Source organism: Solanum pennellii, chromosome 3, assembly GCF_001406875.1.
Source record: "Solanum pennellii chromosome 3, SPENNV200".
Taxonomy (NCBI): domain Eukaryota; kingdom Viridiplantae; phylum Streptophyta; class Magnoliopsida; order Solanales; family Solanaceae; genus Solanum; species Solanum pennellii.
In genome coordinates, this window is record NC_028639.1 from 72803825 (window position 1) to 72819437 (window position 15613).

A 15613-nucleotide genomic window follows, 5' to 3' on the forward strand; every position below is an offset into this window, starting at 1 on the left:
ACAAATACGAGATTGATTTTCTAACGACACATTATGGATAAAGTAAAAATGTAACAAGTACAATATATAAGCAATTTTCTGAAATTCTGTAATTTGTAAAATGCTCATTAGTTTTTTCAATTTTTTCTCAAATTGCAGATGAGCCATATCAATTTCTTTCTATCAAACTTTCTTTGCTTTCTGCGAATTACAAATACAAACGGCGATTAATATATTACGCTAAACAATTTATAAATAACATTTTATCATTCACATTTATCATTTGCGACTAAAAATTACATTTATACTTGCTAATTAAAATAAGTTAATTGATTCAGATAGCGCACAATTCATCAGGTACAATATACAAACAATTGTCTATCTAATTAAATATCATCTTATAAATTAAATTTAAATCATAAATTCTAAAGTAGTATTTATGCCAACGAAACTTTTCAGAAACTAAATAGTACTTGACCACAATTGCACATATTTTAAGAGAAAAAAAATAGTACTTCATAAGACAATAAGTAAAAGTGATTAATGGAAGAGGTAAAATAAAGACATAATAAATAAATATGATCTTTAAGTTGACGTCAACTGACAATTATGACTCTTAATTTTGGATGTAAATAATTAGAAACTTAATTTTGTATAAAATTAAACAAATGAATATACGTATCCTACATGACATGATACACATAAAACGCTACATAGGATATAAATTGTCTATAAAATATCATGTAAAATAAATGTATCAATTTATTCAATTTATATAAATTTAAGTGCAAAATGATATAAATTTAAAGTTAAGAGTCATTGTTATCCGCCAACTCAAATTAAAAGGGTCGTATTCATACTGTAGCGAAGCTTTTGCAACGGGAGGTTATTATATAAAAAAGTAATAATATCGTTCAACTTTCTTTACATCATCGCATCGGACTGTTACCTAGCAAATTTTGATTATTGATAGGCTTAGGTGAACAATGGATCTTCAGGAAGGAGGATCAGAGTTGAAGAAGGAGAAAACTTCATCTTCTTCTACTCCTCTTGCTGCTGTCACTAGCTACTGGAGAGGTATGTGTTGCCGCAATATCTGTTTAATCACTTTATGATGCATATTTCCGGCCCAGTGGTAGGTTTTGCTGTTAAATTTTGTCAAATTTTTTGTATTAATTTTGGGATTGGTTCACTTTAACTAAGGCAAAAGCAGTTTCGCGTTTCTGTTCTAATAATCGGTAGTTTATGTGATGCAATAATCGGGTTTTTAGCTACTGCTTAGTCAAGTTGCTTCGCATTTTTCTGTAAAATGTTGGGACAGAGAGATAGAATGAGAGAAGGGAAATTAGCTCGGGTTTTAGTTGGATTTGGATTGCTGGTGATGAAGTGAATTTAATAGAGAAAAATGTTCATTTTGCATTGTATGCTTCTTTCTGATTTCTGTGACTTAGTTCTTTACATACTTTTGTCTGTAGCTCAGTAATTAATTTTTTCATATGATTGTTTTGTGTATAATGATATTCACCATCATCAACAACAAAGCGGGGTGTAGGGAGGGTTGAATGTAGGCATATCTAATCCCTACCTCGGGAGGTGAAGAGGCTGTTTTTGAAAGACCATTGGTTCAAGTAACACACGTCAGAGCACTATGGAATATGATGTTGATCAATATGGGTTCTGATAAAAGTTTTAAATTGTGAACTCTTACTACTTACTACATCTCTTGTTCCTCTAACTGACTCCTTTGAGGAACTAGTCACCGAACAGTTAGACCTTCCTTTTTGGACAACGCTTATGGTTACCCCAAAAGATTGCATAACTCCAGTGGTCTTGAAGAGACCTTGGCGATCGACCTCTGTGAGTTGGAGGAACAAGTGATGAGAAACTAATCTACAACCATATGAAACACAAGTTCAATTGATAAAAATGAATGACATCTGTTCAAGGGATGGATGTGGAGAGAGAAGAGTACTGGATGGGGATCATAGATAACATCAAATAAGGATAAGGTTATCGAGTTATCTATTAATGTTTAAGATTAGATTTGCAAAAGTTCAATGCTTCTGATTCATATATTTGAAGTTCTAAAACGCTATAATTTTCCGATATTATGAATATGAGCTTTCAATAAATTGACGTATATTAAAGAGACCGTTTCGGGGCTCACTTGCAGGAGACTGAAAGAGTGTTGCACTCTTTTTTCCCTTTATTTCTGAAATGATCTCTCTTCTGTTTTCCTACTTACCTTCTATAAAACCTCAGAATCATTGTTATTAAACCTTGATCTTTCTAGGAAATTAGACGTCTGAACGAGAAGATAGGGGCGTTGACCTCAGACCTTAAGAAAACAAAAGCAGATAATGTCAAACTTTATGGAAAGATCTGTTATGTTCAAGATTATAATTCTGAGAGAGTGATTTCAAGAGGATCAAAGAAGGTGACCTGTATGATTTTATTGTTGATTTCACAGTCTGCTTCAATTTCTTTTTCTTCTGAAATGTTGTTTTCTCATTCTCAGTATGCAGAAGACCTAGGAAGTGGTTTCAGCTTAGATGAGGAGTCCAAATACAAGAAGATGTAAGAAGAGGATCCATTTGCAGCTTTCTCGAAGAAGGTTCCCAATTTTTCTGTCATATCTTAATTGAATTTTTTTTCCCCTGATGGCAGGGTTAGGTTGGTGTTAGTAAAACTTAGTTGTTCCACTTGCCTCCATCTGCCAAGTCCATTCTTTTGAGGCCTATGAATTAGCTTCCAAACTATTTAAATTCATAAGAGTAGCATAAAGCATGTGCTATTTTTAACGTTCCATACATAAAAATTGCAGAAACATTTATGATTCCATTTTCTAAATTGTTTCTATGTGTTTTCGGCTTTGTATTTCCCCATATTACAATTTTACATTGTCTAGTCAGTGCAATAGCTTCCTTCAATTTTCTGTATTTCCCTTGTTTCCATTTCTCAATCTGTACATGCTTCATACCCATTTTACTCGTGCTATTGGAGGTTCTTGGTCCTCATCTTATCAAATTGTTTTGTCTATAATAATAGGAAAGGGACCAAAGATACAAGGAACTAGGTTTGAGAGACAAGATTACTTCAGGAGTGGATGTTTTCTTCTTGGTAACAAGTAAGCCTTCTCTCTTCAGACAAAATTCTATGAGTAGTTTGTTGAGTGATGACATTAAGTTAAACTCTCTCACTTATATCCAGAAGATTGGATTGCAAACTCTTGTTCCTTTGTTTGACATACGCTGGGTTACATCTTTTATGTAGGGGAAACAAATAATAATTGTGTTAGTTAAGGGCTATAACTTCTAATCCTGACCTAGACTCAAAGAGAGTTTATCATTAAAGCTATGATATTGGGAAGGTGTATCAGTAATTTTAGTTCGAAGCTCTAAACCTCTATCTTGACACCTTGGAGATTGCACCTTCATCTCATCTTCTAATGTGGGATGTGCTTAATTAACCAAATAGAATTAAACATATTTTAGGATTTATCTATTAATATGTTCCTATAGTAAAGATATGAATTATTATCTATTTAACATATTTTAGGATTTATCTATCAATTTATTACTTTTTTCAAAAAAATCTTGAGCGGAAATTTGAATGTGATTATGAAAGTTAAATATCAGTATGTCAAAATTATTGAGATTAATCGGGTCAAATTGGGTAGGTCAAGACCCAACCCGTTTTTTAGCCCATTTAAATCCAACCGCATTTGAGCCCAAAGTAAACTTGGGAGGGTCAAGACCCAACCCGATTTCTATCTTAACCCATTTTAATATCTCCAATTTCAACCCAACCCGCCCATTTGACACCCCTAGTTGTAATGTGTGCACTATGAATTTAGTGTTACCGGCACACAATTGTTGATATTGCTTAAAGAACGTTGATATTACTTAAAGAAAATCTTGAAAATTACAATGAAAGTGATAAAGATGATCTCAAAAAAGGTAAGTAGTTAGTTCAATAAATTCAGTTAAAGCAATCACAATTAATAAAAAAGTAACAACAAATGTAACTAATTAGAGGGGTAAAATCATCTTATAAGGTTTCATTGAGCTGGAGTTGTCGAGGTTTTTTTCTTGAATCGCATCAGGAGAAAATGTACTTAAAAATAAAAAGTAAAAATAGTTATTTCACATGTTTCCTTTTATTTCATAGTATAGAATAAGCATTATACAACAGAAGGATTGTCCAAAGCACAAAACATCCCGCTTTATCAGGTCCAGAGAAGGGTCGTAACTCGCAGGCAAGGAGTGTGATGTAAACAATCTACCCTAATGCAAGTATTAGTGGTTGCTTCTATGACTCGAACATGTAACCTATAGGTCACATAAAGACAATTTTACCATTGATTCAAGGCTCCCATTTTGAATTAACATTATAATGTAAATAACTTAAAGGTATTAATATGAATACACTAAATAACTGTGACAAAACACGTGAAATATACTCATAATATGAATACTATAAATAAACACGGCAATATACGTGACAAATAGATTCATAATATGAAAACATTATATAAAAATAACAATTTGGTTTTCATTTATCTTTAAATTCAATTCAATGTTGTTACTTTGCAATTGCGGAACAAATAAAAAGGCATCTTTTGTTGAGAATAATAGTAATCACGTAATAGAATGGCATAATTGAAAACACTGAATAAATGTGACAAATAGTGTCACAATGTGAAAACAATAAATAAAATGGCAACACACGTGATAACAATATTCTCATAATATGAGAACATGTAGTTAGCGTGACAATACCCCTGGCAATCTACTATAAATTAGACACAAGCTTCCCTCACAAAATTGCTCAGCCAAAACATTGTATCTTCTTCTTCAATCATTTTCTTTTGCAATGGAAAATGAGACCAAAAAAGGTAAGCAAAAGATTGAAATGAAGTTGATTGAATCCGAGAAAGCACGCACAGTGAGTTTCTCAAAAAGAAAAAGAACTTTGTTCCAAGATGTAGATAAGTTTGCAGCTCAGACCGGAGCAGATGTAGGTGTTATGCTCTTTTCACCAAGTGGAAAACCATATTCCCATGGTTCCACAAGTATAGAAGAAATCATCGATCAATATCTCAAAGTGAAACTAGAGGATCACCAACGTGATCATGCTGAGGGAAAAATGAACGGCTTTGAGGTATTGGGAGCTCTCCATAAAGAATTACAAGCATGGAACGAGAAAGAAAAAAATCGAAAACTAATGTATAAGATTATGCACTCTGGCTCAGAAGCACCTCCAGATAAACACATGGAGGAGCAGAAGTTGGCATTGAAGTTGAGGGTAGAGAAAATTAAAAAAGAAACACAAGATGCTATTCTGGCTGAGCATCTAAAGTTTGATTTAAATGTTGCCCCTGAGCCAGAAGAAGATGAGAGTTCTTGAACTCATAATTATCATGTAGTTGGTAATTGGTGTTCTTGACATTGGAATTATGCTTGGAGAAGAGTTTACCAGCGGTCGAGTCTTCTGATATATTCAGTTATTTTTTTTTATTAAGTCACATGTTGTTAGTCTTTAGTCATCCATTGAGGTTTTAGACCATAAAAATAGAAGGTTATGGAGTTCTTATGTTATAAAGTCAGTTTGTTTTCGTTTGTTTCATCTTTAGTCTATATTGATGCTCTGTGTTGTCTAGATTGGTAAATCAAAAGTGTTGAGGTTTTAGACCATAAAAATAGAAGGTTATGGAGTTCTTATGTTATAAAGTCAGTTTGTTTTCGTTTGTTTCATCTTTAGTCTATAATGATGCTCAGTGTTGTCTAGATTGGTAAATCAATTGACTTTTTCTGTAGATCATACATTCATTGATATTCTTCTATTTTTCCATCTCCAGCAAGGTTGGTGCATTTACATTTTACATCAAGGCTAGCTCTGTGAGATGTTGGAATGTCTGTAATATGAATTTATTTGATAGAATACAGCTAAAACCTTACAAAATGGCATATAAATTACAGCAGTCTAAACTCTATTTTTCTTAATTAGAAAACAAACTCACAATTAACATTAAAAAAATCCCTAAAAATCAAATATTCAGTTATCCGATTTTGTTATTAACTCTCACGATTTTAGCCACAATTGTTGAGTGAGTTTCAGCACTTCTAGAAATTGTTAGCACACAATCAGGTCCTGAGACATAATAAACACTCCTCCTAGACTAGGATGTCAACTCCTAGCTTTCCTCTGAGAAGCTCAAATCTTAACATGAAATGACATGGTAAAATATCAGCCACTTGACTTTTTGTTTTACTATAAACCAATATCACTTCACCATTAATCAGTACTTCCCTTAAAAAATTATAATTTGATATTAAAATGTTTAGTTCTTCCATGAAAGACTGGATTTTGTTATGTGTCTATACTCTATGGAGCATGGTTATCGATAAATATCTCAGTACCTCTCTTCTTGTTTCAACTGCAAATCTATCACAATTTTTCTCAGCCATAATGGCTACAGCAGTTGTTGCTGCTTTAAACCCTGCTGCAGCAATTTCTGGCTTCTTTGAGCATCATGAGCAAAACTGAAACACTACCTGAGGTACTTCTCATTTCATCAACTGCTCCACTGCAATCATTGCAATCACCGGGGAGCAGATAGGAGCTCTATATAATGTGTATGGGTTGAAGAAGGTTACTTTAATTGTATAATTCAGTTCGTATAAAAATCAATGAGATCCTGGTTCTGCAGGTGTCTTCCTGTTTTCCTGCGTTCTCTTTCCTCATGGTACTCTTGTGCATGTCCAGTTACAGCGCGACAATGAATGGAAGGACCATGCGATGAAATCTGGTATGAAGTAAAGGATACAAGTTAGATATACTGACAGTGTGAAGAAGTTACAAATACATGAGATTAAGTGTACATACCTTATAAGTGACTTGATAATGTTATTTTTTATTTCTGGTCTCTTTTCAATATTGTTGGAATATATGCTACTTTATTTGCTTCACATACTTGATTTTTAAGCCAAAGATCTATCAGATACAACTTTTTTGTGTACACTCCATTACATTGTGTATGTTATTTTAATAAGTGTTCGAGTATATATGTTCTTTGCTATGCGGAAATCACTTGTACTTGTGTTTAATTGCATTCTTCTACGAATGGCTTGAAGGGCTTGTGTCATTTAGATTTGCATTTCACATTGTAAAATGAAAACGTCAATTTATTAAACGAATAGATATACCTCAACACAAAGTAAAATCAATTAGTTTTATGTAGCTCATTATGATTTTCTTTTACTGTCTTATGGCAAATCTCACCAGAGATTTTTATTTTTGCATGTTAAGTTTGGATTTCAATATTTCAACTAGGTATCACAATCAGTCAATCACACTAGTTATATACTAGCTCATTATAAATGTTCTTTTAATTATGCAGCTCATATATTTCCAAATTTATATTAAAATTGTTATTATTCATGTGCCTTAAATTGAATCACCGATAATTTTTTGTTTCCACTTAAATAACTATACCCCGGCATAGGAACCTATGGTTCCATTCACATACCAACCTGTTAGTCCTATAGCACTTAAGTAGGCAGTAAAAAACTAAAAATCGTGAGGCACTAGCCTACAAGTACGTTCATCTGCACTCGCAATGCTATAGAGCCTTAACTTTTTGAAGTATGTTGAAGAATATTTATTCTCAATATATAAAATGCTAAGCTTATAATAGTATTAATGTCGTTGTAGTATCACGCGGGTGACCCGGGTTCGATCCCCGGCAACGGCGATCTTTTTTGCCTCGCCGGCGACTCTGGTTTTTCCGATTCATCAAGCAGAAATCGAAACTGAGATATTATATTCTTGCATCACAACAAAGTCAACGAAGTCGTTGTAGTATAGTGGTAAGTATTCCCGCCTGTCACGCGGGTGACCCGGGTTCGATCCCCGGCAACGGCGATCTTTTATGCCTCGCCGGCGATTCTGGTTTTTCCGATTCATCAAGCAGAAATCGAAACTGAGATATTATACTCTTGCATCACAACAAAGTCAACAAAGTCGTTGTAGTATAGTGGTAAGTATTCCCGCCTGTCACGCGGGTGACCCGGGTTCGATCCCCGGCAACGGCGATCTTTTATGCCTCGCCGGCGATTCTGGTTTTTCCGATTCATCAAGCAGAAATCGAAACTGAGATATTATACTCTTGCATCACAACAAAGTCAACAAAGTCGTTGTAGTATAGTGGTAAGTATTCCCGCCTGTCACGCGGGTGACCCGGGTTCGATCCCCGGCAACGGCGTTCTTTTTTGCCCCGCCGGCGACTCTGGTTTTCCCGATTCATCAAGCAGAAATCGAAATTAACATATTTTACTCTTTCATCATAACAAAGTCGTTGTAGTATAGTGGTAAGTATTCCCGCCTGTCACGCGGGTGACCCGGGTTCGATCCCCGGCAGCGGCGTTCATTTTTTTAATGCTCAACTGCATTCAGATCAAACTTCCGTCGGATACTAAATTCCGATTCCGGCCACACATCTAAAGCTCGATGACTGTAGTATATGCATTTTTTAGCTACCGTCCTTTGGTCCGCCTCTTCTCTTCCCTTACTAAAACCCTAATTGCACCATCATATCAAACTTCCGTCGGGTACTAAATTCCGATTCCGGCCATATATCGAAAGCTCGATGACTGTAGTATTTGCATTTTCTCGCCACGGTCCTTTGGTTCGCCTCTTCTCCTCCCTTACTAAAACCCTAATTGTACCATCATATTGGAGGAGTTGGATCAGAAGCACTTCCGCAGAACTTTTTAAAATGTTGCCAAAGATATGTCAATGGAGCAGTGTCGTTTTCAATGTGTTCTTCGGAAAAGGTATTTTCCTTTTTCTGATTCTGGTTCTGATCTTCCTCGTTATTCTGATTTTGCATCATTTTTGTAGTTTCCTTTTAATATGTGTGTCTAAATTTTTATCTTAGCTTGTGTTACTATGAGCTTCACAAAGTACTTAAATAATTGTAAATAAATATAAATTGGTGCATGCACTGAATTGTTAAATTATTCGGACTACTCAAAAAAACAAAGTAAGAGAAAGATGGGGAATTGGGAAAGTGGGTGAGCGTATTATAGTATATGTGTGATGAAAATCAGATGTGCCACAAGTAAGGGGAAAGGAATAAATATAGAGTCTAATCCCAAGTAACGTCTTTTTGTGCAACACGATTTAATTGGGATGAACTTTAGATTCTTTCAGAACGTACTGTTGTTGTTGTTAACGCTTATCTTGACTTGTCACTAATATGCTTATCATCTCGTTGTTCCGGAGTTGCATCATTGTTATGAATCCCCAGTCTTACCCTTTACGATCTAATGACATGTCTGATGTTACCTTTACTGAACTAGATTCAGTTGAACTTTAATTATTATGTATCATCTCCTGATTTATCCAACTATGAAGACTCTATTTCTACCCATACAAATAATTTGGGAATTGAACGTTTTGACAAAGAAATGGAAAAGGAAATTGTACCAACTAATATGAGTAACTGATAAACCACAAGCAGCCAAAGAATGGTAAGTGACTATTAGCTCTGTGAGCCAAAGAACATGAGCGCAGTGGATTCTTATCTGATGTCCCTCTTTTTGCACTTAATTCGAAAATCACTCTAACTTATATACACGTACAATGCAAATAACATTTACTCAATGGTATGTATCTAGTTGTCTTCATTTTCTTTTTCAAGTGATAAATTTCACTTGCAATTATTTATAATTATCTTTTAAAAAACTTTGAGCAAAACTTATGGTGGACTGAGTTCATATATACGGTCCACTCACGAGCAACTTTATTTTGTCACACATAAAACCTATGCATATTGTGTGAGCCGTGAGGCTTGTTTTGGGAACTAAAAGTATCATCCTAGGATTGATTCCCATGCAAGGTGTCCTTCATCAATGTGTCAGAAATTTTGCTAAAAATATTTAATCAGTTACGAAAAGTAACTTTTGATGAGTTATATATGTTTCTTTTTATCAAATTTAATCCTTTCAACGAAAAACGTTCAACTCGCTCATGTCTTAATCTGTGCCAACTAATGTTGGGATACTTGTCAAGTTGTGATTGAACATGGGTATATAAAGCTAAAGCAGATTAAGACATCAAAATTAAAGGGTTACCGACCGAGTCCAAGTCATTTATAGTATCTGATCCCACTACTAAAGGCATGTATGGCCTACTTCGTAAGTGACAATATCCACACGTTGTCTCCTCCAATGGAGATTCTTCTTTGTATTTATCCTATATATATATTTTTTATAATAATCTCAAACATGTGAACTCCCTTAAGCCACCTCCCTTCAACTTCAATTAGACCAATTTGTCATTTTATTAATGACTTAATTAGTGATCTTGTGTTAAAAAAAAAAAAATTCTTAGTCACTCAAACTCACTGGTAACAGAATCTGACCATCCCCTTGGTTATTGTTATTATTTTTCTTTTTTCATTTATACACCAATTTAAAATTGTGAACATATCCATAATATAGTAGTTAAAGTGAATCACTCAAAATTTGCAGTGCTAGTAATATTACTCGAACAGTAGGAAAGAGTATCCGAGTGGTCAAAAAGGGCAAACTATAAATAATATACGTTCTGCATAGTGGCGATTCTACAATTGGGATCTTGAGTACTCAACAGAACCCAATAATTTAGAGTCTAACCAAATACTATGTATAGATAGCTTCGAACATATGTTTCAAGTTCCTGTTCAAAAGCTAAAGAATTACTTGGTTTGACGTGACACGGAATTTTAAGAATATAAAGAAGACTTTTGCATTTTGTGGTTCTAAATTAAAATTGAGTTAAATGAACGACATTATCATTTGATCTTGTGGCCTTTAAAAACTGATTTTAAAATATTATCAAAAAAAGAAAAAGATTATTCTTTTTGAAACAAACTAAAAAGAAAAAAATATCATTTTTTTTAAATGGAGAGAATAATATTTTTGAATATTTATAACTTTAAATTAAAGATATATAGAATATATTTTAATCTTATAATTTTAAACATATATGTGAAAAGTTTAAAACAAATAAATAATTATTAAATAAAAAAATAAGACAAACACATTTTTAAAAAATAATACACTTAAAATTCTGAATTTATCACTAATTTACCGTGCAAACACAAAGCTATAGGATAAAAGGTAGTTCTGAGCAGCATGTGACATATGGACCAAGAATAGTTGAAAAGTTGGTATTGGGTTTGTTGGGTAACGCTAAGAGCTCATGGCCTGTATCAAAGTTTCGTCACTCTTTCCCCCCATTTACTCAGAAAAAAACAAGTCAAAAGCCAGACAGACTGCAATGGGAACTGGGAAGAGACCACCTCATGACTGATCACAAAACTTAGCTTGTTTTTAATTTGATTCTGACGTAAAATGCTGATGCACTTCCCCAGAATTTCATGCACAATCTAAAAAAAATATTTTATTCCAACATACCTCCAAAATGCTCACCCAAGTGGTCTCATCTTGTCCATATTCAAATATTATTGCTTCTCTTTTAATAAGAAATTTCGAACCTTGAATAGAGAGTATTTTTTATTAAACGAGGTCATATGTGACATAAATTTAAGTTCAAGAAAATAAAAAATCCTTTCAAAATGTATAGTACTTACTATCCATAATGTGTAACAATAGATGACTCCATTTAAAGTTGGGTATGGTATTTATGAGGCTCACCAGTCAATAGCACTTTCTAGAGTTAAATTCATATTCAACCATTCTCATCTTCCCTTCCAACCTTATACAGGAGTATTAATTAATAATTACAGTAGTACAATCATTTAATTTCCAACTACTTTTCAATCTCTCACCTTACAAATTTCCTGTGAGTAATTAAAAAACTACACCCATTACATTCATAATTTTTTAAAAAAACAACCCTACCATCCATAATTAATATAACTCCAATATCCATCACCTACCCTTTATTTGCTTCTTTTTTTTTTTTCTCTTAACAACAAAGTATACTGCTTTTAATATTTTTACGATAATAATTAATATTGGTAAAAGCAGTTACTGGAGAATGGAGATGCAGAGTGTGTTACTATTTCTTACTCAACATTTGTCGGGGCTAAATCCAACAAGATTGTTGGCCAGGTCATAACTGACACGTGTCCCTTGCTGCTGTAAGTTTCCAATAATTGACAGCGACCCATCCGTCGGAGCAAAAGCCAAGCAGAATTTTCCCGACGAATCCACCGGGATTAGGTAATTTTTCGGGTGCAATGGCAATGCTTTACCGCCGGAGAAATGGAACGACAGCGTTGGAACACTCGCTCTTTTCATCGACGACAAGTCGTAGCAAGTGTCGAACAGTGCGAATTGCCCGGCGGAAGGTAAATGCTGAGTGTACTTCCTGAACGAGTCACGTAGAGTATTGTAAGCAGTGCTCTTTAACCGAGTCACCGCTGTTCCGGAGTCCACAATTATCCCGCCGCTACCACTTCTGTCCACCTGAAACACCGACGCCGGAATCGACAGCATCTGCCCACCGACGCTGATTCCGGTGAGTCCGACGTAAAAGAAAGTGCTCCTTCTCGAGTTACGGAGTAACGGTGCGATTACGGAGTCACCGGGTCGGGCTGAATTAAAATCCAGCGTTGAGGATGAAGCAGAATCACGGTCTACGAAACAGTAGGAAAACGACGACGCTTTGATTTGAGTTGGTAGAGATAAAGAGCCGCCGCCTAAGGCAATCAAGCCAGCGGCACCGACGAATAGCCCTTCGTTATCATGGCCACAACCAATAGCAACTTCAGAGAAAGAACCAGAGTCACCAAACGAGACCGTTTCAGTTGCAAACTCTCCAACAGTGAACGAGCCGTCTCCATAAGAGACCTGGTAGAGACACGACTGACTACTAGCACAAGCCGAAACCTCAAGAGCCGAGCACTGAGCTGCGTCGCAAGAGAGCCGACTGTATGTAGAAGAACTCGACGGGCTAAAAATTGGATCCGATTGCTGATAACAATCAGAGCACGGCTCACATTGAACCCAAGTGATGTCACTGCCAGTGTCAAGCACCATATAATACTGCTTAACCGGTTGACCCAAGCCGAGCCGAGTAAAGTACTCACCGCTCCCCTGTCTAGCTCCAGAGGTAATAGGAGTCTGAAGGTCCTCAGGCTGCACCATGGTCTCCACCGGCTTGAGATCCGAGTGATTAAAGTTGTTTAACGCGAGCTGGAGCTTCATGGTGAGTGAAGAAACTCGAGCCGAATCACGTTCAAGTCGAGAAAGAGTGAGAGCTGCATAATCTTTATGGCGGGGCTTAACAAGAGCTGAACGAGGATAAATTGATACAGATATTGAAGAAGAATTAAAATGGGTACTCTTAATTGCTTCTTGTTGAAAATTTTGTGTAGCAGGAGTAAGAACTTGAACAGTTTTCTCAATGGATGCTGCAACATCGAAGATTTGGGTGTGAGGATGTGAAGAAGATGACAAAGAACGAGAGAGAACACAGGGAACAGAAACAAGAGAGATTAAAAGAAGAAATAAGCAAAATTGAGCCATTTTTTTAAATGGAAATTTGAAGAATGAATGAAAAGAAAGTGAAGAAGTGAATATATGTAGAGAATGGAAAAGCCTAAAGATGAGGGGAAATAAAAGGAAGGGAGGGGGCTCACGTCAGACTTGTTGAATCCATACAAAAGCATTTAAAACAGAGAAAGAAGCTTGATACCTGCTCTCCCTCTCTGTTTTTCTATTTCAAGTCGTCGTTCCGTGTTTGATATTTATATTAAATGCTTCACGTAATTTGGTATTAGTCTAAACTACAAAGGTATCGACTAATTTTATGTTGTTCATGAAAATCTTAGAATAACTTACTATTGCTATAATTTTTGTCATAGCCTTTGCCTTTTCGACGAGCATTAACCTCACAATATAAGAACATGTAAACTACACAAGAGATGTAATCTGTACTAGACAAACTCTATTTGATAGATTGACTCAAACTGCATTTAGAAACGCTTGATTTCGAATTATTCACGTAAATGACCATCCTTTAAATCAAGTCGTATTTTTTTTTTAAAGAATTTTGTTATGTCTGAATTCAAATTACTTTAATTAGAAATAGAGAAATCTTTTAACTATAGTCACCACAATCTTGTTGGTAGGCTATATATCTCTATTTGTTCTATTATCACTACTACAATAAAATAAGAGAAGATATTGTCACCATTAATTAATTATTGTTTTTTCCTCTCTTCTTTCTAGTGTGCATCATTTTTGTCCTTAATAATCTTTTCCTTTCTAGTTTCTACTACTACCACACTTTTATCTCCCTTTTTTCCTATTCTTTGGCAATTATTTGCTAATTGTGGTCCAATAATAGTCAAATCAAACAGTTGCTGAGACTTAAAAGATAAGTTCATAAAGAAAATCTTTGAAATTTTGACAAACATATCAATTTTGTAGTCGACTTTCATACGTAGTTTTCTGTCAAATTATCGGCCAAATCATCCGTACAAGGAGATTACTTGAAAGATAAAGGTGAACATGCAACAATTGTCCTCACTTGTTTGATAGCTAGGAAGGCATGCTAAAGTCGATCAATCAATTCATGTGATACTTTTAAAATTTTTATTTGAGGAGGATATTATTTTTTAGAGTTAAAAATTAAGTTAAAATTTTTTTTATGACAATTGTAGTCATGTAAATGTTTAAGATTTATTTTAGACTAATAATTTCATAAGTTTTTTTCCTTAAATTTTGTGTTTGTGTTAAATGAAATGGTGTTGACATACATCCGGACGACAAAAACTTTGTGTTGAGTCAAAGATGTTATATAAATTGATATGAATGAAATAGTTACGCGAAAGAGAGTGATTGTGAGAAAAAAATTCTTCTGCTCAAATCAAGTCTTTCCGTCTCATTTTTATTTTCTCTTCTTTTACAAACAAAGAAAGGATTCAAACAAATATAATCTTATGTTATCGTACGTAAAAGAGGTACTATATTTTAAAAGATAAATTTTATAGTTAAACCATTTATAAAACAATCATATAAGTAAAAAGAAAATGATTTTCTGTAGGTGCAAGATGCACGATGACCCATTTCTAAGTTCATCCTCGCATATGTTTTAATCCAAAAAAATAGAACTTTTTGCCGCTTGAATAAATGATGTCACTAATTAATTCGAATAAGTTTGAATTCGATCGTTCTAAATGTCAATATTCGTGAAGAAAATAAATCAAACACCATTGAAAAATTAAAAGAAAATATATTACGTATAATATTTTTCACATCTTATATATATTAAATAAATTAGAGTTTTTACATGGAACATGGGCTCTCTTTGTAACTCAAATCTTAAAAATCTTTGTATTCACATAGGCTGTTTGTTGACTTCAATAAAAAAGTTTTTCTTACCTTTTTACCCTTTTAATTAAATTTTTATGGTGAGTATTTGGTGTTGAATTTATTTTTTCCATTTCTTTCCACTTGCAAATGTAGTTGTCAAATTAATTACAAGGCTACACACCATCCATAATTGAAGATGGCTATAGTAAAATTAATTACTACATGGTTACCGTGAGTAGTTCAAGCAATAAATACTTGAACTTCCCAATATTTAATGATCGACATTAATTTAGACATAA

At 34.3% G+C, this 15613-nt stretch overlaps 2 protein-coding genes, 4 non-coding genes and 1 pseudogene across 6 annotated transcripts; 6 read left to right on the forward strand and 1 right to left on the reverse strand.

Moving 5' to 3' along the window:
* Positions 1-522: 522 nt before the first annotated feature.
* Positions 523-6999, forward strand: LOC114073944 (annotated as a pseudogene).
* On the forward strand, positions 4855-6528 carry LOC107012852 (MADS-box transcription factor 23-like). Its single transcript, XM_027915652.1, has 2 exons — positions 4855-5380; positions 6446-6528. Exons 1-2 carry the CDS (start codon positions 4855-4857, stop codon positions 6526-6528), a joined length of 609 nt encoding a protein of 202 aa, XP_027771453.1.
* An 834-nt stretch (positions 7000-7833) lies between the features above and the next one.
* On the forward strand, positions 7834-7905 carry TRNAD-GUC. The gene has a single exon. It is a non-coding gene; the product is annotated as a tRNA-Asp (tRNA).
* A 98-nt stretch (positions 7906-8003) lies between these two features.
* TRNAD-GUC lies at positions 8004-8075 on the forward strand. Its single transcript has one exon. It is a non-coding gene; the product is annotated as a tRNA-Asp (tRNA).
* A 98-nt stretch (positions 8076-8173) lies between these two features.
* Positions 8174-8245, forward strand: TRNAD-GUC. Its single transcript has one exon. It is a non-coding gene; the product is annotated as a tRNA-Asp (tRNA).
* An 89-nt stretch (positions 8246-8334) lies between these two features.
* Positions 8335-8406, forward strand: TRNAD-GUC. The gene has a single exon. It is a non-coding gene; the product is annotated as a tRNA-Asp (tRNA).
* Positions 8407-11616: 3210 nt separating this feature from the next.
* Positions 11617-13712, reverse strand: LOC107014617 (protein ASPARTIC PROTEASE IN GUARD CELL 1). The gene has a single exon (XM_015214604.2). The coding sequence runs from the start codon at positions 13521-13523 to the stop codon at positions 12063-12065; it is 1461 nt and encodes a 486-aa protein (XP_015070090.1). The 5' UTR covers positions 13524-13712; the 3' UTR covers positions 11617-12062.
* Between the last annotated feature and the right edge of the window lie 1901 nt (positions 13713-15613).

Bases quoted from the DNA above. Each gene is read 5' to 3' on its own strand.
- LOC107012852 (XM_027915652.1), top strand. From the start codon at position 4,855: ATGGAAAATGAGACCAAAAAAGGTAAGCAAAAGATTGAAATGAAGTTG. The intron at 5,381-6,445 runs GTTCTTGAACTC...AATTTTTCTCAG, and splicing joins TGAGCCAGAAGAAGATGAGA to CCATAATGGCTACAGCAGTT.
- LOC107014617 (XM_015214604.2), bottom strand. From the start codon at position 13,523: ATGGCTCAATTTTGCTTATTTCTTCTTTTAATCTCTCTTGTTTCTGTT.